Source organism: Panicum virgatum, chromosome 5N (assembly GCF_016808335.1).
Source record: "Panicum virgatum strain AP13 chromosome 5N, P.virgatum_v5, whole genome shotgun sequence".
Classification (NCBI taxonomy): domain Eukaryota; kingdom Viridiplantae; phylum Streptophyta; class Magnoliopsida; order Poales; family Poaceae; genus Panicum; species Panicum virgatum.
Genome location: NC_053149.1, coordinates 13,192,207 through 13,215,458, shown reverse-complemented (window position 1 = coordinate 13,215,458; position 23,252 = coordinate 13,192,207). Strand labels below are relative to the sequence as shown.

The following is a 23,252-nucleotide window of genomic DNA, read 5'->3' as shown; positions in this document are numbered from 1 at the left end:
ATGCGATGGAACACGCGAGGCGACGGGGAGGTGGAGGATTCCCGGTGGGGGTCCGGCGTGAGTAGCGTTCGGAGGTCCTTGAGGGACGAGGAGGCGAAGGAGAGGCGCGGGGACAAGCCGGCGGTGACGAGGGCCTGGAGGTGGACGCCGCGGCAGAGTCGGAGCTGCGTGTCTTCACCCAAGACGGCCACATGGGCGAGATTGGGGCGGGATGCCGTGCGGCTGTGCCTGTGGGAGTGTGTCGGCAGGATGGAATGAATGGGAGGAGGGCGGCGGCCTTGCCGTGTCGGGGGCATGCTGGATGATGGAGCTATGCTTGCGGCACGCGAGCCCATCGACGGAGAAGAAACGAGGATGAGCGTCATGAAGGAGGATGACGAGCCGGCAACGGAGGCAGACCATGTCGAGCGGAGGATGAGCAACAGGCGCGCTTGTCTTACCCTCGGGAAGCTCGGGCAGGAGCATGAGATTGCGGAGGGGGAGGAGAGGAGGGAGAAGACATTAAGGCCATTCTCAGTGCTTGATTTCATCGCACTGTTACCAAGAGTGCTATGTTAGCTTGACACTAGGATGAAACGATTTTTCTCAGTGCATAGTTTCATTACACAGTTTTATAGATACAAAGCAACATTTAATTCTTATATAGTGATGTGATCAACTGTGCCATGTGATTTATGTGATCAATAGTGTTGCATGCTGGATTTTCGTCTTCATGTTCCTCGGATAAAACTATCACCATGTCAGGCAACTCACAATTCATAAGTGGAGCAGTTTAACGTGTCTGACAAGATGCACTACCAAGGTTCAGAGCAGTTTGACATTTGGATATGGATCAATTTCGCATTGATACGAAGTATTGAACTAAATAGCTAAAGTCTGTTTCACATTTGGATATGGACCAAATGGCATTCAGAATTTTGTCCATCTCCTCAAGCCTTCCATCTTCATTTTTCTTGCCATTTTGTTCCCTAAAAACACAAACCACTTGATGCTCCGAAGTGCCAAACATTGAAGCTGAAACAATGTTTTTGCTACAATGTGAATACAATTGATACATCAAAATATAGATGTCTATTACTACTAAGTTGCAATGTTTGGTCATCTGTGCCACTACATTTTAGTGAACTATAAAGAAACACCATCATATGAAATCAAGTAAACAATGTACAGGTGATCAATTTCCCGGTGGGGGTCCGGCGTGAGTAGCATTCAGATGAGCAGGACAGGATCATCATTGTAAAGATTGGGGAAAAAGAGACAATTTTAAGGCAGAACATTTGTATGATCTACAAGACATTCATAAGATTGGGAGAAAACTAAACCAACACACATTCAGTACAACAGCTAACTAGCCTAGTACAGACTACAGAGGCATTCACGGAGGCATTTCAGCCAACAGCTAACGAGCACAATACAACTACTAGCACGAGGCTAAATTAAAATGGAAAGCAAATCTACGTTTCTAGAGATTACCATGGATTTGAGGGATGGTTTTCATGTGGGGATGACGAGTTGGCGCTGCTAACTCCACATCCAGGCCACCATGGACCAGTTGGGAGGTGGGCTGCGGTGGCTCTGCCGCCGCCAGTGTTGGAGCCGTCGGAGAATAAGTGGCGGCGCCACGCTTTGCCGAGCCATGTCCGAGCAGGGAAGGTCGTTTGCCTTGGCAATGGAAAGACATATCCCCTACGCCAAGCTCGAGGTGAGGGACGACCGTTGCTGAACTTGGCCAGTCGGCGAGCACTTGCAGCAAGGAAAGGGGATCTGTGAGCAAGGGGAGCGGGTAGGGCGTGATTTGCCCGGCGATTTGGAAGCGGGGAGGGTGGGATTTGGCGTGGACTGGTCGGAGGTGGAGACGGCGCGAGCGCACGCAGCCGGAGTAGGAGATCCGGCGATGAAACGAAGAGGGTCTCGGTGGGAGTTTCGTTCGGTTTCATGTGGCTTGGTAATCGGGCCAACATTGTTTCATCACCATGAAACGCTTCTCACCTCTCTCTCCTCTTAATTACCTCGCCAACTCAGCAAAAACTGATGATGTGCCATGTGTTTTAATGCCATGAAATTGGGGAGGATTTTTGTAAATTTTTACCACCATGGCGCCACGTGGTATGTCATGTTGTCTTCAAACGCTTGCGTGGCGTTTTTGGGGCCTCCGATGAAACACTTACCAGAGTTATGCACGATTTGAAAGTTTAGGGACAATCTTGGAACCGGCGGCCCTGTCGAGAGCGCAGTGGCGAAGATCAACCGAAGGGCGCCGGGGCGAGCGTAGGTGTCCGCGGTGATGCCGGTTGCCCCGTCGGTTCGGAAGGCGCTGCGACAAGTCACGGCGAAGGAACCATCGCGACAACTCGATCTTGAGTTCGACAAGCAGAAGATGCTCTTGGCTAGAGAGGAGATTTTGCTCTGTTCGAGTGCGCCTCTTTGCGCACGAACAGGGAAGTTTTGGGATTCTGACTCCGATTCTGATTGTGAGGGCCTTGGTGATGCTGACGTCTTGGCTCAGTCGCACCGGCGTTCGGTTCCTTCTCCGGCTTCGCGGCCACCTTGGTGATGCTGACGTCTTGGCTCAGTCGCACCGGCGTTCGGTTCCTTCTCCGGCTTCGCGGCCACCCGCTGCGGCGCATTCAGGCAAGGATACTGCGCCGTCTCCTCCATCTCAGGCGAGGAGGAAGGAGCATGGATCCTCACTGCCCTCTCCTGGCAGGGTTTAGCCACCATGGAAAAAGATGTGGAAAGGGCCGCTACCTCCACTGAGGACCACGCCGGCGAGGACTTTGGGGGATTTCCTCATCCCGGCATTGAAGATGGCTAGCGGCGGAGCTTCTGGTTAGAGGGGTGGTGATTGCGCTGATCCGAAATCTCTGCGGATTCAATTTTGGAATCGGTCAGGCCGACCAGACTCGGGGTCGACTCGCCACACGCCTCGGGTTGGGCCGCTCCGTGCCGCAACTGAACCTGTCATTGGAAAACCTAAGCGCCGCCTCGTCAATCCTACGTTGGTACCCAATTCAACTCTCCCAATTTCATCTTTGAGATCATACCTCGCTGCGCTCATGGCAGGTGGACATCGGGGAAGAAATCGGGGCCATGGCCCGCCTGGCCGTGGTGTGGCTCCTGGCCGCTGTCAGCGTGGTCGCGGCGGCCCAGGAGGAGGAGGTAGATCTGCGGCCGCTGGTGCGGGAGGCTCTGGCAATGGCCAAGGTGGTCGGGGCTCGGGTGGTGCCGTTCCCAGGGGAGGTAACTCGGGCGCCGGCCAGGGAGGTGCTCAAGCGTCCAGAGGCAGCGGCGCAGGGAATCATGGGGCTCCATCCGGCGCTCAACCTGTGCTGTTCCTGGCAATGGACAGGCTTCGGGAGGAGGTACGCGTCCTCCGGGCAGGGGCTGTCAACTTGGATGCCGCTGCGGAGCCTTCGGCCGTGTTTGGTTAGCGAGAAAATTTTTCGCACATGTTTTTCGATAAGAGAATCTTGTATGCATAGAGTACTAAATGAAGTCTATTTGTAAAATCTTTTCAGAGATGGGTGTAATTTTTCGAGACGAATCTAATGACGGTAATTAATTGATGCTTTGCTACAGTGATTAATTAGCATCATTAGATTCGTCTCGCGATTTACAATCCATCTGTGAAAAAGTTTTGTAAATTGACTTCATTTAATACTTCAAATTGGTAAGATTCCGTCGAAAAAAATTTACGTTCACACCTCGTGGAACTAAACAGGGCCTAAGGTACACTCTTCTACTGTTTTTTTCCAGTCCAGGACGGAGATACCAGAGGTGGAGACCTCGGCTGACGCGCACGGCACCAGTGCGGGTGAAGGGACCCCTTCTGTGTCTGGCTCGCCTCGGGTTCAGTCTATCTGCGCGGGGGCTTCTTCACCGCCATCTGACTCCGCTACACCGGGGCATCCTCCGGACCGGTTCGGGTCGGGTCAAAAAAAATCCGGTGTTTTTTTAGCGGCCCGTGCCCGATCTGACCCGGTGGCCGGGCCGTAAAATTGAGCCCGCACCCGACCCGACAGCCGGTCGGGTCGGGTTCGGGTCGGGTCGGGCCGAGCCTATGTAAAATGTCGGATTTCTTCGGGTTTCGGGTCAGAATTTTTAGCCCGTGTCCGGCCCGTCAGTCATACCGGGTCAAAATTTTTGACCCAAACCCGTCCATCAAACTCTTCGGGTCGAGTTGGGTCAGGCTATTTTCGGGCGGATTGGGTCGGGTCCGTCGGGTCGGGCAGCCCATGCCCAGGTCCAGACTCCGCTGCTACCGAGGTGGCTTCTTCCGGAGGCCTTGTCGCGGCAGAGGAGTTCCAGGTGTCGGCCGATTCGGACCGATCTGCTGTGGAGTCGAGCCCCTCCGGAGGCTCTGTTCTTCGGGTCTCGAGTTCGGCAGGAGAGGGGGCGCTAGCCTCGCTGCAGGATGCCTCATCTCCGACCTTTGGCTCCCAGCAGCTGATTGCTGCTGCGCTGGGGGGGGACGTGGATTCAGTGCCTTTGCTTGGCAAAGGCACAATGTACCTTTGCTTCACCAATCTTTTCTCTCCCACCCATCTATGCCTGGTCCCCTTGCTTAGACGGCTCCCAAAGGCAAATGAAATATATCTTAATATTTTTCAGCCATATGACGTATTTATTTAGCATACAAATAGAAAATTAAGCACACAAAATTAACAAACACACAACATAAAACAAAGCTTAATTTTAATTCATTGTAAGTGACGTTCATAGTTCAGCACCGATACATGGCACTTGAGTCACTCAAATTGATATTGTAGTACTTGGCCATTCACATGTACAATTTAGCCACAAAATGCTATAGTTAGCCCACAAAATACTATGGTTAGCAAAATACCACCTAACCACCTTGCACATACTAGAACAGATCCCCAACATGAAGAATATCATCATCACAAATTGGAGCCGTTACAAGTTGGGTAAAATTGCCAATAACATTGTACTCTTCAACTTGTATAATTGCTCCTTTGTTGCTGGCATTATTCTTCACTTCCTTTGGGGGCTGTACACCATCATCTTGCTTTCGTTTCTGCCAATGAAAATATCATTAATTAGCTATGAGTGGCAACAACATGTACAAAGTTTCCTCTGTTTCATCAAACAAGATGGCAGCACCAAAAATAGTGGTCTCTCTAAACTGATTGAGCCCAAGAAATACACCAAAAGGCCTATATTCTTTGTTTGTGCCAAAAGTAGTATCAAATGTGACCACATCACCAAAATATGCATAGTCAAGGATCATTTTAGCATCAACCCTAAAAAATATTGGTTATATGTTCCTCCACATCGAGTTGCAAAGCATACTGAAATGATGGGTTTTCAGCTATTTTGTCATGAAAATACTTCAACATACTTCCAGCTTGTCCAAAAGCCAACTCCCTTTGTCTTTTGGTACGCAAATAATTTTTGCGATCACGACAAGTGTAGCTAAGGTTAAATAGTCCACCAACTTGACGAGCAGCCATCTCATGAGCATCTTTTGGTCTAATTCCAGAATCATCAGCAGCCTCGATTTCAAAAGCTTGTATTTCTGAAATTTTTCTTTGTGTTGCCATCAAATGGCGAGTTTCTGGTAAGTGAAGAAAGTGATTGTGTTCAAGCACAACATCACTGACTTCATAATCATCTGAACCTCGGTTCAACATAAGAGACATCCGAGCTTTACAATCAGTTCTTGTTTCAGCTCTAAAACATTTGGTCACATTATTTATTTGTCCTTTTCTTCGATGACCCTCATTAGAACAAACAAATCTGGCTGAAGTCACTTTGCCATCATAGCTGCTTACATTTGCATATCTTTTCCTCACATCAAAGCCTATCAACCCCCATATGCAACCCAAAACTTACAAGCCTCATCTGGATTTCTGAATCTTAAACCAACTCGAGGTGTCCCCTTCTCAAATTCCGCCATTGCCTTTCACAGAACTCACAATTGCACAAATATGATCCAAAATCAACTAGAGCACATGATTTTCCTACCATACAATTGAAAAATTAACCTTCTATAGCAAATTAGCTGTCTTACGCATATACTTAGGTCACGAAAAGGAAAATAGCTTGCTAGTATACCTGGCAATGGCGTCCTATCGGTAGCCGCGTTCCTCTCCTCCTCTCCTCCTGGCGTCCTGTCGGAGCGCGCGGCGCAGAGGGCAGCCTTTCCTCGGAGGAGCGCGCGGAGCAGAGGGTGGCCGCGGACCAGCGCGTGGGGGGCGTCGAGGAGGACGGACGCCGCGCAGCGCGCGGGGGACGCCGAGGAGGGCGGCTGCGCAGCGCCCGGGCGCGCGGGAGACCGACGCAGCGCGCGGGAAGAAAGCGCGCGGACCTCCCTGCCTCGCGCCATCGGTGGATGGATAATGTTTTGGGCTGTATGTTAGTCTGGCCGTTGGATGTCTAACTCACGGTAGATATGGAACGAGAAGGCATAACGTGCCTTGAAGGAGCCACGGCACTGAATCCGTGTCCGGGGGGGTGGCTCGTCGCCCGCTCCCCCTGGCATTTCGGTGGTGTCCGGCGCCAACTCCATGGTGTCCTTGCTACACGGCGCAGGCGGGGGGGGGGGGGGCCTGTTCCCCTTTTCTCGTTGCAGGACTAGGAGGTAAAGGAGCTGGAGGTGCAAGCAGATTCTGTACAAGAAGCCTATTTTACAGGTTCAGAGGCGACTGATGTAGCTGCTAAGAAGCTGCCCGCTACTAGGCCAAAGGCCAAGGGCGGGAATAAGTTGGAGGATGAGACTCTCAAGCAAACCACAGTTCGTAGAAGCACTCGATCCAAAGCAAAGGCTGATGAACATACTCTGCAGAAAACAGCGCGGATGGCTGCGAAAAAGGACCTCGAATCTCCAGGTACTTCTTTTACCAGCTTTCCTGATTCGCGCATTGTTTCAAACCTTGGTAGGGTAGGCATCAACCTAGGGTCAACTGATAATGTTGTTAAGGCTTCTACAGTTACTATAAAAAATCTAGAGGTTGATAGGTTCGTGGTTGTTGCTAATCAAAAAAAGAGTAAGTTAAATTCTAATAATCTACAAGTTGAGAGTGACGTTGAGAGGAAAGATAGATTGGATGCATTTCTCAGCCACGCTTGTGGTATTCTAAATGAGAATATGCAGGATACGAAGAATGATCACATTATTGATCTTTCTCCTGTCCGCCGTAAGAAAAAGTATAACACTGCCAAAAATCCTAACAAAGGCAGACTTCCCAAAAAGCCAAAAACCCCTTCAAAAATTGTTCTCAAATTTCTCAAATGAAAGGGGTATTCTGGAATAGCAGAGGTCTTGCAGACTTGGCTAAACACAGATTTTTGGCTGAATTAGTTAAGAAGGAGCAAATTAATTTTATAGCTCTTTCCGAAACAGGTCGCGATGACTTCCCAGATCACATCCTTAAAAACTTGTGTGGGGGACATGAGTTCCTTTGGCATAGTATGGCACCGCACGGTAGATCTGGAGGCATCCTTCTTGGTGTCGATTTAAATGTTTTTGATATTGGAGCTATAGTTCAGAGAGATTTCTATGTGAAATTTACCTTAAGATGTAAAGCTGATGGATTCAAATTTGTGCTTTATTCAGTTTATGGACCAGCACAATATCATAACAAACAAGCCCTTTTAGCAGAGTTGGTTAATACTTGCTCAAAGGAATCGCTCCCTTATCTCATAGGGGGGGGGGGATTTTAATATAATGAGAAGACCAGAGGATAAGAGCTCCAGGGAATTTGAGTTTAAATAGCCAACTTTGTTTTATGCTGCTATCGAATCTCTTGATCTCAAGAAGATTGTTATGTCAGGCCGCCAATATACTTGGGCGGGACCTGGAGACAATCCGACATTTGAGAAGCTTGATAGAGTTCTTGTAAGTACGGACTGGGAAGATAAGTTCCCTCTATCGACGGTTGAAGCAAGAGATAGGAATATTTCTGACCATACCCCTCTAGTTCTCAACACGGGGGCGTCAACTCACCAAACCGAACAACGACCTTTCAAATTTGAGAGAGGTTGGTTAATACGGGATGGTTTCTATGATGTGGTTGCAAATATTTGGCAATCAGAGAACTCTGGACGTTCTCCACTAGAGCGGTGGCAGAATAAGATTCGTAGGCTCCGACAACATCTCAGAGGTTGGGCCAAGCATACAGCAGGGGCTTATAGAAAAGAGAAGAAGATACTTTTAGCTCTTTTAGACGATCTAGATAAGAAGGCTGAGAATGCCCCTCTGTCCGATCAGGACATTAATCTTAAACATTATCTAAAAGAGCATTTAGTGCTTCTTTTGAGAGAAGAAATCAAGTGGTATGAGAGAGCTAAGGTCAAGACTCTTTTAGAGGGAGACGTTAACACAAGGTTCATCCATCTAGTGGCTAATGGGAAGCATCGAAAATAACACACACACACACACACACACACACACACATATATATATATATATATATATATATATATATATATATAAACTTGAAAATGACCAAGGCGCTGTTGTTGGAGATGACCAACTCAAAAGCCATATCACTCAGTTTTATAAAAACCTCTTTGGGACTCCAGATACTTCGGAGATTACACTTATGGAAGATCAAATCTTGGATATTCCACAAGTGTCCCAAAGGAAAATAATGTGCTCATCAGTGAGTTCACTGAATCTGAAGTGAGGGATGCTGTTTTTCGAATGGAGCATAACAAGGCTCCAGGTCCTGATGGATTCCCAGTTGAATTTTACCAAGTCTTTTGAAATGTAATTAAGAACGGCCTTATGGCTCTCTTCTCAGATTTTCACATAGAGGATTTAAACCTCTACAGTTTGAATTTTGGGATTATTACTCTAATTCCTAGAATCCAAGATGGTATCAAAATTCAACAATATAGACCAATTTGTGTCCTTAATGTCAGCTTTAAAATTTTTACCAAAGTTGCCACGAATGGACTGAATAAAGTAGCTAAGACTATGGTGAGTCCAACGCAGACTGGCTTTATGCCAGGCAGGAATATCATGGAAGGAGTAGTTATACTACACGAAACTATCCATGAGTTACATATAAAAAGCAAAATGGGGTCATTTTCAAAATTGATTTTGAAAAGGCCTATGATAAAGTGAAATGGTCCTTCCTTCGGCAAACTCTACGCATGAAAGGTTTGTCTCCGAAATGGTGTAGATGGATTGAAGGAATGGTGACCGGTGGAAGTGTGGGGATCAAAGTTAATGACGAAATTGGTCTTTACTTCCAACTAAGAGAGGGCTCTGTCAGGGAGATCCTATATCGCCTATCTTATTTAACATTGTTGCTGATATGCTAGCTCTCCTCTATGTTGCCCGGATACGCGGATATGGATACCGGTACGCGATACGGGGATACTCCGATACGCCATTTTTCCAAAAACAAGGATACGGGGATACGCCAATATATATATAAAAAATAAAAATAAATAAAAGTTTCAGGAACTAGAATGTGAGAAAATAGAAGTTCCAGGGACTATAATGCGTCATAAACTCATATATTCATATGTTCTATAATTATTAGAAAAAGGGAAGGGGCAAAGGAAAAAAGAACCAACCTTATTTTACATGTTCATCTGTTCCACGAATGGATGTCGGTCGTCTTCTTCCCCAACATCGGCTCTCTCTCTCTCTCTCTCTTTCTCTATGTAGCGGCCAACTCCGGCGGCCGCGGCTCCTCCTCTCTCTCCGGAGGCCGCGGCTCATCCTCTCCCTCTCTAGCGGCCACGTGGGCCGTCCAGAGGCGCGCTCCGGCGGCCGTGGCGGCCCGCCAGCGGCGAGCTCCAGCAGCGCAGCACCACCCTAAATAGTGCTTTAACAGATGTGCGGGCCTCTGTCTGGACAGGCCGCGCAGCCGCTGGAGCAGTAGGAGGCACGGATGGGTGGGCGGGCGAAGGTGACGGCAAGGGAGCGACGAGCGATGGGGAAGGAGCAGGAGGAGGCACGGGCGGGTGGCCGGGCGGCGGTGACGGCAAGGGAGCGATGAGCAGCGGGGAAGGAGCAGGAGGAGGCATGGGCGGGTGGCCGAGCGGCGGTGACAGCAAGGGAGCCATGCGAGGCTGCTGCGGGCCTGCGGCTGCGCGAGTGGGGATGAGAAGGTGGCACAGCTGAACGGAGGACCTTTATACGAAGCGATTGAGTAGTGTTGTTAGGGTTTGAAGGTATCAGACAGGTATCCACAAGTATCCCATGAGTATCCGATTTATTTTTATTATTTGAAAATACCTAAATAGTCCGATACTTACGGGATACATATCCGAGAGTATCCGTGGAGTACGGGTATCCGATACGGTATCCGATACCGGTACGTGAGTTTTGCGAAGTATCCGCGTATCATAGGCTCTCCTTATTAACAGAGCAAAAGCCGATGGTCAAATAAGAGGCGTCATCCCTCATCTTTTAGATGATGGTTTGTCAATTTTGCAATATGCTGATGACACCATTATCTTTCTTGATCATGACCTGGAACAAGTAAAGAATCTAAAACTTTTGCTTTGTGCTTTTGAGCAATTATCAGGGCTAAATATCAATTTTCACAAGAGTGAAATTTTCTGCTATGGTGTGGCTAAAGAGATGGAAGAGTCTTATACTGATCTCTTTGGTTGTAATGCAGGTGAATACCCTTTTAGATATCTAGGGATTCCAATGCACCATAGGCAACTCCTTAATTCTGAATGGAGAAAAGTTGAAGAATATTTTCAAAAAAAAACTCCCTTGCTGGAAAGCTAAGTACCTTTCTTATGGTGGACGTCTTGTCTTGCTAAACTCGGTACTTAGCAACCTACCCATGTTTATGATGTCCTCTTTTGAAATCCCTAAAGGGGTACTTAAAAATCTTGACCATTTCAGGTCAAGATTTTTTTGGCAAAGATCTTCTGAGAAACATAAGTATAGACTTGCAAAATGGGACATTTTATGTCGTCCTAAAGACCAAGGGGGACTAGGTATCTTAGATTTACAATTGCAAAATAAATGCCTATTGGCTAAATGGTTGGTAGATTTACTTAACACGGATGGCATGTGGCAAACTTTACTAACAAATAAATATCTAAGATCTAAGTCTCTCACTCAAGTAAAGGCCAAACCTTTTGACTCCCATTTTTGGAGGGGTCTTATGCATATCAAAGATGAGGTGTTGGCCAAAGGTTCCTTTGATATTAAAGATGGGAGCAAAACCCGGTTCTGGGATGATACTTGGGTAGGGGATTTGCCTTTTAAAGTTAAATATCCATCCATTTATAATATTATGCGTGATCCTCATGCAACGGTGGCAAAAGTAATGGCCACGAGTCCCCTCAATGTTTCTTTCAGAGGGCTTTGGTGGATAACAAACTTGTGGAATGGCATAATCTGGTAGCACAGATTAATCATGTTGAATTGGTGGAGGGTTCAGATACTTTTAGATGGAACTTAACCAAATCTGGGTTATATTCTGTTCGATCGCTGTATTTGCATCTTATTGACACACAACCACCATTTCAACATAAGATGATCTGGAAGTTAAAGATTCCTCTAAAGATTAAGATTTTCCTTTGGTATCTACAAAGGGGAGTTGTTTTAACTAAAGATAATCTCGCTAGAAAAAACTGGAAAGGAAGCCAAAAATATTGTGGCTGTAATAGTGATGAGACTATCCAACATCTCTTCCTTGATTGTCCTTATGCGAGTATGGTTTGGAGGATTATCTTTTTTGCTACTGGTCTGAATCCACCTAGATCAATAACCCATATGTTTGGCACCTGGCTTACTAATCAACATAAAAAGACTAGAAATTTGATTTGGGTTGGGGTTGCTGCTGTATGCTGGGCCATTTGGCGATGTCGAAATGATACTATTTTTAACAAAATCAAAGTTAATTCGATGTTGCAGGTTATCTTCAGGGGAACGTACTGGTTACGTTTCTGGGCGCAGCTGCAGCGTGATGACCAAGCCAAGAACACACTCTCCTTGATGAGCAAAAGTATTGAGATGATTGCTTTGGAGCTGTCCAATGGAGGATGGAAGCATATATATCGTTTGCTTTAGTTCTTTTGTCCGTCTTAGAGACTGGTCTTGCTCTTTTTGTGTTTTGGCAAACTCTGTAATAATTGGTTGTGTACATCTGTGGACGTAGAGTCCGGATGTTTCATCCTTTATAAAAAAAACTGAAATCTTGGGACAAGTTTGAGGACTTAGGGTACAATTTACTCTATTTTATATATTAAATTGTAAGAAACAAGATGGTGAAATCATATCCGAATTTCGAGTAACAGATGATGAGTTATTGTCATTTGAAAATCATTAAGCAAAGAATATTGGGATACGTGCAACTATTAGGCTTCTGCCACGTAGCTTGGCAACTTTTGGCCAAGCAGCCAAAAACGCGGGCGATCGTTTTGCTCGCCAATGGATTCGCCCGCGTTGGTAATGGAGACAGTGTTGGTAACGCCAATATTTCATTGGCAGACCAAATTTTGTCAACGAGCTAAACTCAGACCAAAATTCATCTGCATGCCAAAATTTGGAAAGGTAATCCATAGTAGCAAACTAAACACACCCATTATACCAACGGATTGGAGTCATGTTAATTGATCAGAGCACATCGGAAAACAAAACTCATATTGGTATATGAATTGTTGACTGGAATAGGTCTTCCTGGTATCAGAAACAATTATTGAACTGTTGTGTGAGCATCAAAGTTTTCCTTTGAAATGAACATCAAAGCTGAAAACAGTACTTGAGCATCAAAGTTTTCCTTTGAAATGCTTTGTTTAGTTCTTTTGGCCAAATTTTTTTGAACCGGAATCTTACTATTTCGGAGTACTAAATAATGTCTATTTACAAAACTTTTCGTATGGATGAATTGTAAATCGCGAGACGAATCTAATGAGTCTGATTAATCCATAATTAACGGATGGTTACTGTAGCATCACTGTTGTAAATCATAGATTAAGTAGGTTCATTAGATTCGACTCGCGATTTACAGCCCATCCGTACAAACAGTTTTGTAAATAGACTTCATTTAGTACTCCATGCATGTGTCCAAATATTTGATGTGATGTTTTTGGGTGTAAAAACTTGGGATCTAAACAGGGCCGGCGTGATACCTAAGACATAAACTTTTTCATTGCTCGAGAAATATGTCTGCAGTGACTATTGATGTGCATGGATTTAAGTCTTAACTATATGTTGCGCCCCCTATCTGTTCAGGTGGTACATTTTGAAATCCCAAACACCTTAGAGTTATTTGTTCATAGATCTGGACGAACAGCTGAGCGGGGAAGAAAGGCAGTGCAATTTTGATATACACTCATGAGCAGACTAGAGCTGCAAGAGTCATTGAGCAGGATATAGGATGCAGGTTCACAGAGGTAAAGTAGATTAGGGATCATGCATCTTGAATCATGAGGAAGTACCCAGGTTTTTTTTTTGGTCTAACTGAAGGAATCAGTCAACTCATTTGTGTTAACTACATGCAGCTTCCAAAGATGCCAGTGGTAGACGAGGCTGCAGATATGTTTAATGTCATGAGAGATACTCGCTCCAGATCAGTTGGAAACAGAAGGATGGGCGGGTCGTCTTTCAGCCGTGAAGGTTATGGTGGTTTTGATGATCAGCGCTTGCGTGGCTTTGGCGACTTTGACAGCTTCAGTGGATCCCGTGACTCTGGTTCGAGATATCGTGACAGGTCTGGTGGTTTTTGACGACCTGCCAAAAACTTTGGCAGGTCTAGTTTCAGTGGTTCTAATGGATTCAGCGACTTTGGGGAAGATGATTTCAGCAGCCGCGGTGACTTGACTTTCAGCACTCTAGGAGCTCTGATAGGTTTTGGCAATTGAGATTTTGGCAACCCAGGCAACTTTAGGGACCCCAGATGATAAGAGAGTCACGGAAGTTTCTTTTGTACAGCTCTTGTAACACCAGCTGTTTTCTCCATTTTGGTTGCACTTGGCCTAAATACGTGTAGCTGGTTTGTAGTAGCTTTGTTTGAAACTTTTTGTATATATATAGTTGTGTGTATGCGCGTGCGGGGCGGCCTGTGTGTGTTGTGGACCTGACTATCTGTGCTTGTCCCTGTTCTCCTAAAATGTACGGAGTAGAAACCTTCTTTGCTGTGTACCTGTACGGTGCTTAGAGATATGTTTGATCTCAAGATCATCATAGGATTCTGAAAACATCATAGATTAGATGATGTTCTTCGATCTGACGATCTCCATGACGTGAAATTGTTAATTTCAGATTAAAACTCTTTCCAGTTCCAGGACAGCTACAGTTTACAGACAAGACAATATGAGCGAGGCAGGCTGAAAGTTGCACCAACAAGCAAGCGAGCCAGATCCTGTCAGCCCAAACGGAGAAGGTAAAGTGCTCGGCCTTACACTTGTCTACTAGCGTTAGCCGGAAAAGGCCCCCACGACGGCGACGGGTTGGGCTCGGACAAAACTCCGGCGACGAGGAGATAGGATAAGATTTGACGATACTGTGCAACAATGCCTGTTGCACGGACGGCGGCGAAGGCAGAAGGCACAAGGCAGTGCCAAGACCAACCCAGAGGCTTCTTCACAGCAGCCACTGCGAATGACCGATTCCCCACAACTCGACCAGCCGCCGCCGCCGCCTCCTACCGACCAAAAAAGCGTCGCGCTAGCAGCAGCAAATGCCTTGCCTAACCTGGTACCTCCACCAGAAAATTTCTGGTTTCTCCTTTCTTTCTCATGTTTGCCTGGAAAAAAACAGAATCTTGCTGAGGCTGTTGTTCTGTCATTCTTCAGGTTCCGTTGAAGCCGAAGATGATCATCAAGGGGGTTCTTGGGCGGTACGAGCGGTGGAACCCCGTCCACCCGACGGCCGGCGCGTTCTGGGGCATGGGGCTCGGCCTCGGTTGCGGAGTCGGCTGGGGCCCCGGGTTCGGCCCCGAGGTGATTGGGTACGTCGGCGCCGGCTGCGGCGTGGGGTTCAGCGTCGGTGTCACGCTCGCCGGCGTAGGCATCGGCCTGCCGCAGCACGTCCTCGTTAGGAGCAACGACCAAAGCGGGGGTGAGTGCTGCTCTGTTCTCATGCCCTCAACTCTTCTTGCTGTAACGCTTTGGGTGAATTCTTCCATTGGTGGGAGCTTGGGCTTGTGTTTGTATAGTGTTAACATCATCATGAAAAATGAAATGTCAAGTTGCTAATATTAATTCATGTAAAAAGAAGCTAGTTGATAGGATCAGATAAAACCTACTCCTTTGAGTAACATGACATGACCAGTGATACCTAATTAGCTACTACTTGATACTATTGTGCCTGCAAATGTGACATGCTTGATTTTTGTCACATATAAAAAATGAAAAGCACAGTGGCATAGGGAAAGCACATTGACATTTCCAAATGGCCATGCTGCTGGTATTGCAGCGAACATATAGCAAAGGCATGCATCTGATTCAGCCTTTGATGCCAACAGTTATGTAACATGGGTACGCTGCTATTCCCCGGGTCTTACGAAATATACTACTTGATAACATATTTGCCTAACTGCCTTCTTCGTCATAATAGGTTTTCCGAGCAATATGACCCTTGAATCGGCAAGGTATTACACGATGACTATCGTCAGAGGTTTGGTCAGGGATGTCATTGGTTATGCAAGCCAGATTTCTGGAGGTGGTGTTGTGCCCAAGTTGGGGAAAGGTGTGTCAAGTAGCATCCAGTCAAACAGGAGGAGTTGATGTACCAAGTTGGGGAAAGGCGTGTCAAGTAGCATGCAGTCCCGAGTGTGGAGTTGTGTATCAGGGCCTTCAAAAATCAGCATTGGCCTCCATCCATAAAAAGACACTTCAAGGTTTAAAGCTGGTTGTTACTTTTATAGAGTACCCAAGGTAAACTTCAGAAAATGTGATATACTACTACTCTGTATTCTTTTTGTTACGAGAATATATTTTCTTGACTTATCAAGGTGAAGTTGTTCCTGCTTGACAAAATGGTTGCCTGCCACTAGGTAGCCATTTATGTAAATGGGCATGTAAATACAACAATGGTCTATTGTTGCTCTATATCAAATTACTTTGCTCCAGTAATCTTCTGTGGAACACTTGTCTATTCTGCAGAACCGTCGCCTGCACTTGTAATAGTGTATTATGGAATTCCTTTGAGCAGAGCATTGGTAGATGTATGAAAGTGTATTCAATCTTGAATGTACTATGTCAATATCTTGAACAGCTTGAGCTTCAGGCCGTGTTTGGTGCGGATTCACTGAAAACAACTTTAGTAGCTACAGTCCAGTAAGCAGCGACAAGCCAGAAATTTCAGCTTGGCCCGCTCATGTGAAAACAGCTCCTCTCCACAGTTGTTTTACTGCTGATACAGTGAACAAAGAACAGTCGATAAGCAATCGGTTCTAGTTTCTAACGTACACTTTTTCTTGATTAGTATTTTTTATTTTTCTCAACATGAATTGCTACATTTCAATTATATTTGTAGTATTAACTAACTAATGAAGTAAGTTAATATGTATTTATGTGCTTTTCGTGCAGTAGTTACTGTTACACCAATATTTTACATTAATATTCAATTGTCTTGTGAATAGGTAACTATATATAAATATGCGAGTGTCTGCGTTATACTATAGAATTTGCGAAAAAAGTAAAGATATGTACATTTTTTTGGAAAGACCCGGGACTTGCCCGGCATATATTAATAAGCAAGAAGAGAGGCGCGAACAAATTAAACAGGCTCTTACATGTGCAAGAGGCGCAAATTACAACAATCCCGGTCTGGCGAGGCGAGCCAGGCGGGCAAAAGAAATTAGGTGACTTGTCGCGGTACAAAGGAACGCCAATTGCCACCAGCTCCTGCAGCGACCCAATTGCCGCATTGCCGGCTTCATCTTGTATGGCTGCCAGGAGCTGCTGGACCGATTGGCTCAAGCAGAGAAGGAACGGGAAGGGCGAAAGCGAAGGAGCAGGAGACCGATGAAAACATACCGAAGGAGCTTTGAGTTTTTTTTTTTTTTTAAATTTTGAAATTTCAACATATAAGTACACATCAAGAATCCAACGCGCTTATTGGAGTGTTGGCACAATCACAAGACATAAATACCAAGGCAAGCACTCGCGCCACTAATAGTATAACGCATACGGGAAACACACTTCACTAGATTCAATAGCCTTGGAGCAGTGGCGGGATGCTCTGCTCATTCCTGAAGTAATCGGTCGGATCCACCATCCCCTTCACCGTCGCGAGCCTTCTGAAGTTGCCACCAAAGTACTTTCTACCCCACACCTTACCGCTATCGAACGTGCTGACGTCACTCACCACCGTGTTCTCGCCGATATCTAGGTCCCGGAAGTTAATGTACGCCTCTCTGGGGCTCTTGGTCACGTACTGCCCCATGAAGTTGTACAAGTTTCTGACCCAGTTTCTCGCAGTCGAGCCCTCATTGCCAGTAGGCCAGGAAGTGATGTACTGGATGATATACAACACACCGCTGCGGTGCGGGTACGGAGTCGCCCCGGTGGGGATGGTGCCGATGAACCCGCCGTGGGGTTCCAACATCAGGAACCCGGAGCCGTTCATGGACAACCAACTGAAGATCTTGTGCCAGACCTCCTTGTCGATGGCATGTCGAACGTAGTCGGACTTGACCTTGAAGAAGGCATGGAAGCCGATGTTCCGGTCCAGGAGCGCCGATGTGTTGGTGTTGCCGGCGAAGCCGATGAACGCCATCGATTCAAGCCAGGTCATCTCCTTGCAGTCGGATTTCGTCGCGTTTAGCTCCGGGAGACGGGACGCGATGGTCGGCAGGATCTCATCGCACCTGCCCAGGTACAGGGCCTGGAACACGGCTTGTCGACCCTGCAGAATGACCATCATGTTCATGTCCCTGGGCAGCAGGGTTGCCCCGACGTCTTGCCACTTGGTCACGATGTCCACGGCGCCCTGCTCAAGCGTCCTGGGGATGCGAAACATCGTCACTGTCGGTGGGACCTTCACGAGGCCCACCTTCCATGACAGGACAATGCCGAAGTTCTCCCCGCCGCCTCCTCGGATGGCCCAGAACAGATCCTCTCCCATGGTTGCCCTGTCGAGAAGCTCGCCGTCGGCGTTGACCAGCTTGGCGTCGACGACGTGGTCGACGGCGAGCCCGTACCTGCGCATCATCATGCCGATCCCGCCGCCGCTGAAGTGGCCGCCGACGCCGAGAGTCGGGCACTCGCCGGCCGGGAAACCGAGCTCCGGGTTGGTCTTGGCGACGGTGTAGTAGAGCTGGCCGACGGTGGCGCCGGAGTCGACCCACGCAGTCGGCCCACACTCCTCGTCGGTGGACACGGTGATGGCGCGGAGGTTGGCGAGGTCGACCACCGCGAACACCTCGGCCCGCGCCGACCGGTAGGACAGGCCCTCGTAGTCGTGCCCGCCGCTGCGCACGCGGAGGCGCACGCCGTTCCGACGCCCGCACACCACGGCGGCCTGCGCGTGGGAGGCGTCTGTCACGGTGACGATGCAAATCGGCTTCACCGTGGTGTTGGTTAAGAAGTTGGAGTTCTTGCTCGTTGAGACAAGCACGCTGGTGAAGTTACTGGAGCCCGGCGTGCAGTGACGATCAGCTCGCTGGGTATCTTCTGTGTCAGGCACTGGATGAAGCCATCGGAGGTGGCCAAGGATGGAGTAGAGAGATAACAAGAGGAGGAGTTGATTAGGAGCAGCGCTGTTGCCAAGCCTCTCAACGCCATGTTTGCTCCTTCTACACAGGCTTGCTTTGCTTGTTGTTTGGTCTAAACGTGCCTGTTTTGTACTATGCAACTGTGTGAGTTCTTCCGGGATTCGCAGCAATTGTTTTAGAGATAACCCCATGGTCAACTATGCCCCAAGGTCGCAAGGGGCCCTCTGGAGACGATGGAATTTAAGTACATAGTACTAGAATTCTAAAAACAAATGTCAACCAGCTACGCGATGAGCATCCTGTCTCTCACAACGCCTCGATTCACGTTTACTAGGCCTGATCTTGAGATTCAGTTGAGACTTTACTCAGGAATCACAACTATGGAAATCAACATTCTTTTTGTTCTTTGTTGTATAGAGCACACAGTTGTGCAGTGTTTCATTCATACTCTGTTTTCGCAAAAAAAAAAACAAGTGCTTATTGAAGTGCTTATGGGTCAAAATTGCTTATAGTGCTTATTCTACTTATGTAACCATAAGCACTTTAGATGTTTGGCAAAACTGCTTATGCTTATGCTTATTCGCACCTATAAGCACTAAAAGCTACCTTTTGGTGTTTTGCCCAAAGTGCTTATGCTAGTACAAAATTGAAAAGTGCTTATACCTCATAAGAACTTTTTTTGTTTCGGTGTTTGGCAACCCAAAGTGCTTATTGAAGCATAAGCACTTCCATAAGCAGTGCCAAACACAACCAGATTGATAATATCAAAGTGGCATTTACTCTTTTTTTTTCAGATGAAGTGGCATTTACTCTTTGTTGCACTTTATAGAGTACCCCCTCCGTTCTTAAATTCCCGTCGCCATTGATTTTTTTGCTACATTTGACCATTCGTCTTGTTCAAAAGATTTTAGAAATTATCATATATTTTATAGTTTGTTTCATCATTAAAGAAAATTTTAACACAACTTATAATTTTACATATTTTGAACAAATATTTTGCTTCAAGGAGAGTCAACAGTAATCAAGAGCAGAGCAGTACTCCTTTGGATAAGCTATACTACTACGAAACTGACCATATATACATGCCATAAAATGCTACTGGCATTGAATATGAACACCCATACTGGCACCCAAAGACCTGCAGGGTGCTCATGGCCTTATTGTATTTATTTGAAGATGCATATGACCGTTCTGAATTTTGTATACTCCCTCTCTTCTCAAATTGTTGTCGTGTCCTTATATTTAATATTTCTCATGTCCCCCAAAGGGCCAAGACCCCAACAGCATCTGGAAGGGTGCCGTAATGTAGTTCTAGAGTCAACGAAACTAAAACCTTGTGATTGGTTCATTGTTGATGTATAGTTTTTTTTTGTGGCTTCTTGTTTGTGCTGGGATCTATGATTTTTCTTGATTCATTGATTAAGATGAGATCTACTTGTTGAGCATGAACAATAATATGACGAAGGAGGCTTGAGACTGAAAAATAACTAAAAGATATAGTTGCAGACATGGTATGCATAGTTGTTGAACCTGAGTATAAGTTATTTTTTCATAATAGAGTTCTAGAGTCAACAAAACTAAGCCGTGGGATTGGTTCATTGTTTAAGTATGGTTTTTTCGTGGCCTCTTGATTGAGATGAGATCTATGGTTTTTCTTGACTTCTTGATTAGGATGAGATCCATGTGTTGAGCGTGAGCAATAATATGGTGAAGGAGGCTTTGAGGTTGACAAAAAAGAAATAGTTGCGGACAAGTATGTATAGTTGTTGACCTGGATATAAGTTATTGTTGCGTGGCTCTTCGTCCCAAATTTTGTTTGCATGTCTTACGGACCTGACATGCAAACGAAAAGCAAAGTGTGACAATGCAGCCAATGGAACGAACTTTAAAACGTGAAATAAAAGGACAGGGACGATGTTTGAGGTAATGAGACAGTTAGAGCAAGTATTATGATAAGTCGAAATTCTACGTGGAGGAGTGAGAATAGATGAGAGAGAATGGAGCGGGCGGTTCGGAAAACGCCAGCTTCTAGCGGGCGAGTATGGATTCCTGCTACTCCTATTAGTCTATCGTGCTGATAAGTAATAAATGGCGTAAGTTCTAATGAATAAAAAAACACTGATGACAAGGCGCTGCTATCCGCCGGCAGCAGCCGAAATCTATTAGCCATGCTCTTACAATTGTCTCTGTGCTTCTTGGAAATGCTCTTACAATTGTCTCTGTGCTTCTTGGAAATGCACCCACGAAAAGTACACGGAGTGACTATTGTTTTTCATGAAATGACTAATGAAGATAGTGAGATGTAATTTTATATAATATATTTTTCTTCTAAACCAGATTTTATAATATAAGGGCGTTGCTACAACTCCGCTCCAAGGTTTTTTTTTTGCCAATTGTGTCCAGCTACAAAAAATTTAAACCTAAAAAATCCTAGAGTTGGAGGCCAACTACAGGATTTTCCTAGAGCTCCGGGGTTTGTTGACCCTGGAGCTGATTTTCTGGAGTCAATGCTGCCAAACACGCCTGAACTCTTTCCACTCGGATGCATGGGTGTGTTTGTTTTGTTGTGTTGTTTACGATGGCGAGACTTGCAGTGGCAGGGTCTTGTACACAATTTGTTTTTTTTTTTGGCATGCATTGTGTTCCTCTTTTTTTTCACTTCTTTCTGCAGATGGCGGCACGGCGCTTCTACGTAATATGCTACGCTTGCTAGTGGTGTTAGGTTGATCTCCTACTGAATAAGCCCAACGGCCTTTTAGGCTCTTGATCCGCGCCCTGATCGGGGGCGTCCAACCCTTAATGGTTGGTGGGCCCCCGCTGTACAGCGCTAGATTAAAAAGGGGTGAGGGGCCGGGCACACAGTACGAGGTTCGCCGCGCCGCCAGCACCCTCACCCACATCCCTAAACCCTAGCCGATCTAGAGGGAGCGCTGGAGCAGCGGGAAGCCTCACCTTCATCTCATTCACCGCCGCCAGCTCTGTCCCGTGGTCGCCGCCATCGTCCACGACGCCATCTAGGGATGAAAACGGTCGGGAACGGTCGGGAAAACCCCTCAACCGTTCCCGCAACTGTATTTTTTGGTCGGGAACGGAAACGGGAACGGGAAAATCGGACGGGAAAACGAAATCGGTATTACGGGATATCGGGAACGGAATCAATCGGTCAGGAGCATGCCGATTACGATCGGGAATCGATAACTCAAAACGGGAAAATACATACAACCACTTCAAACATTTAACTCGATAAAATAATTACAACTATGCATAAATAACATGGAAACAAGACTCGTATAACTAAGAAACACAGGTAAAGTGAATCACGAATTCACAATTCACGTTGGAACACATGCAAACAACAATTCACGTTTCCAACACAGGTAACACAGCCGACTACGACAAATACGGGAATTCCCGCGGGAATTTTCCCGGCTGAAAACGAGAACCGTGAAAACGGTCGGGAAAACACCCCAACCGTTCCCGTTCCCGTTCCAGCCCGTTTTCCCGTTTTGTTTTCCCATTTTCCCATTTTTTCGCGGAAACGGTTTACGGTCGGTTTAAACGGTAAACGGAGCCGGTCGGGACGGGATTTTCCCGTCCTATTTTCAACCCTAACGCCATCGCTCCGGCATCGACTTCACTGCACCAATCGTCGCCGCCTTTGAGCGGATCTCCATCAACGAACCCGTGATGGCCGGACCAAGCTCTTCTGCAGGCACTGAAGGTCCTCTATCTTGCTCCTCTCTCACTTTTCTCTGTGTCATCGTTGTAGATCTAGGACTTTGTTGTACTCAGATCAAGAAAGAGAGAGAAATCCTACTCGATTCATGCACTGTGTGATCCTAGAAGTCTATCAATGGTATTAGTCGCCTACACACGTGTAGATCGAGATCGGGAAAGTTGGATTCGTCTGTGAACCGAAAGCAATCAAAGAAAAAAGAAAGAATCGATGGCAAATCAAACTCAAAAGTGAAACCCTAACCCTAACCCTAACCCTAGAGATCAAAGGGCGCGGGACCTACCTGGTCCGCGCGCCACTGCCGTCGCCGGTGCACGTGACGCGCTTGCGCCGCCGCTCGCCGGACTTCACGGCACAGTGGAGCTGCCGGCTCGCCGCTCCGGGATGCCGGGGTCGCGCGTGCGGGGCTCGAGAGCGTGGCTCCGTCCACGGCGCGCTCACCCTCTGGCGAGTGCGCGCGCCGGCCAGCAAGCCGCGGCGGCGCCGTCCCGCCCGCTCCGCCCGGCCACCATGGCCAGTGGTCGTCACCGCTGCGCAGTGGAGAGAGAGAAGGAGGGGGGCGAATGAACTCGGGTTTTGGGGATGACCGCGTCGTCGGTTTTGATCCGGCGAAACATGCGGACGACCGTCCGATCAAGATCGACGGCTGAGAAAGCGCCTCGCCTTTTGGGCCGGCAGCCGGCCCATGCGGGCGGGGGAGGGGATACCGCGGCGGGCCGATTCGGCGGCCTGGCCGTTGGCTGTTGGGCCTCGGGCCCAAGAGGAGGCGGCCGAGCAGGCCGCGGGCCGATTTTGCTTCTGGGCCGCCTGATCAGTGTTTTGTTTTATTTTTTTTCTATTTTCCAGAAGCAATTTCAATAATTTTTTTTGAATGGTTTTGCTTATAGTTTGATCTCTATTCAATT

At 47.0% G+C, this 23,252-nt stretch overlaps 1 protein-coding gene, 1 long non-coding RNA gene and 2 pseudogenes across 5 annotated transcripts; 2 read left to right on the top strand and 2 right to left on the bottom strand.

Moving 5' to 3' along the window:
• Positions 1–724: 724 nt before the first annotated feature.
• Positions 725–3,377, bottom strand: LOC120676585. 3 transcript variants are annotated; one of them, XR_005675906.1, is made up of 3 exons: positions 3,045–3,377; positions 1,474–2,973; positions 725–1,014 (listed from the first exon to the last, which is right to left on the bottom strand). It is a non-coding gene; the product is annotated as an uncharacterized LOC120676585 (long non-coding RNA). The 3 variants fall into 3 exon arrangements; XR_005675905.1 differs by lacking the exon at positions 725–1,014 and having other exon boundaries at positions 1,215–2,546; positions 2,614–2,973; XR_005675904.1 differs by lacking the exon at positions 725–1,014 and having other exon boundaries at positions 1,215–2,973.
• Positions 3,378–12,379: 9,002 nt separating this feature from the next.
• Positions 12,380–13,812, top strand: LOC120674569 (annotated as a pseudogene).
• A 626-nt stretch (positions 13,813–14,438) lies between these two features.
• Positions 14,439–16,092, top strand: LOC120676540. 2 transcript variants are annotated; one of them, XR_005675857.1, is made up of 3 exons: positions 14,439–14,647; positions 14,746–15,429; positions 15,509–16,092. XR_005675857.1 is itself a non-coding variant. In XM_039957867.1 (3 exons), exons 1-3 carry the CDS (start codon positions 14,552–14,554, stop codon positions 15,676–15,678), a joined length of 531 nt encoding a protein of 176 aa, XP_039813801.1. In that variant the 5' UTR covers positions 14,440–14,551; the 3' UTR covers positions 15,679–16,092. The 2 variants fall into 2 exon arrangements, 1 of the variants encoding a protein (XP_039813801.1); XM_039957867.1 differs by having other exon boundaries at positions 14,440–14,647; positions 14,746–15,010.
• A 952-nt stretch (positions 16,093–17,044) lies between these two features.
• LOC120676488 lies at positions 17,045–18,760 on the bottom strand (annotated as a pseudogene).
• Between the last annotated feature and the right edge of the window lie 4,492 nt (positions 18,761–23,252).

Bases quoted from the DNA above. Each gene is read 5' to 3' on its own strand.
- LOC120676540 (XM_039957867.1), top strand. From the start codon at position 14,552: ATGACCGATTCCCCACAACTCGACCAGCCGCCGCCGCCGCCTCCTACC. The intron at 14,648-14,745 runs GTACCTCCACCA...GTCATTCTTCAG, and splicing joins CAAATGCCTTGCCTAACCTG to GTTCCGTTGAAGCCGAAGAT. The intron at 15,011-15,508 runs GTGAGTGCTGCT...TCGTCATAATAG, and splicing joins GAGCAACGACCAAAGCGGGG to GTTTTCCGAGCAATATGACC.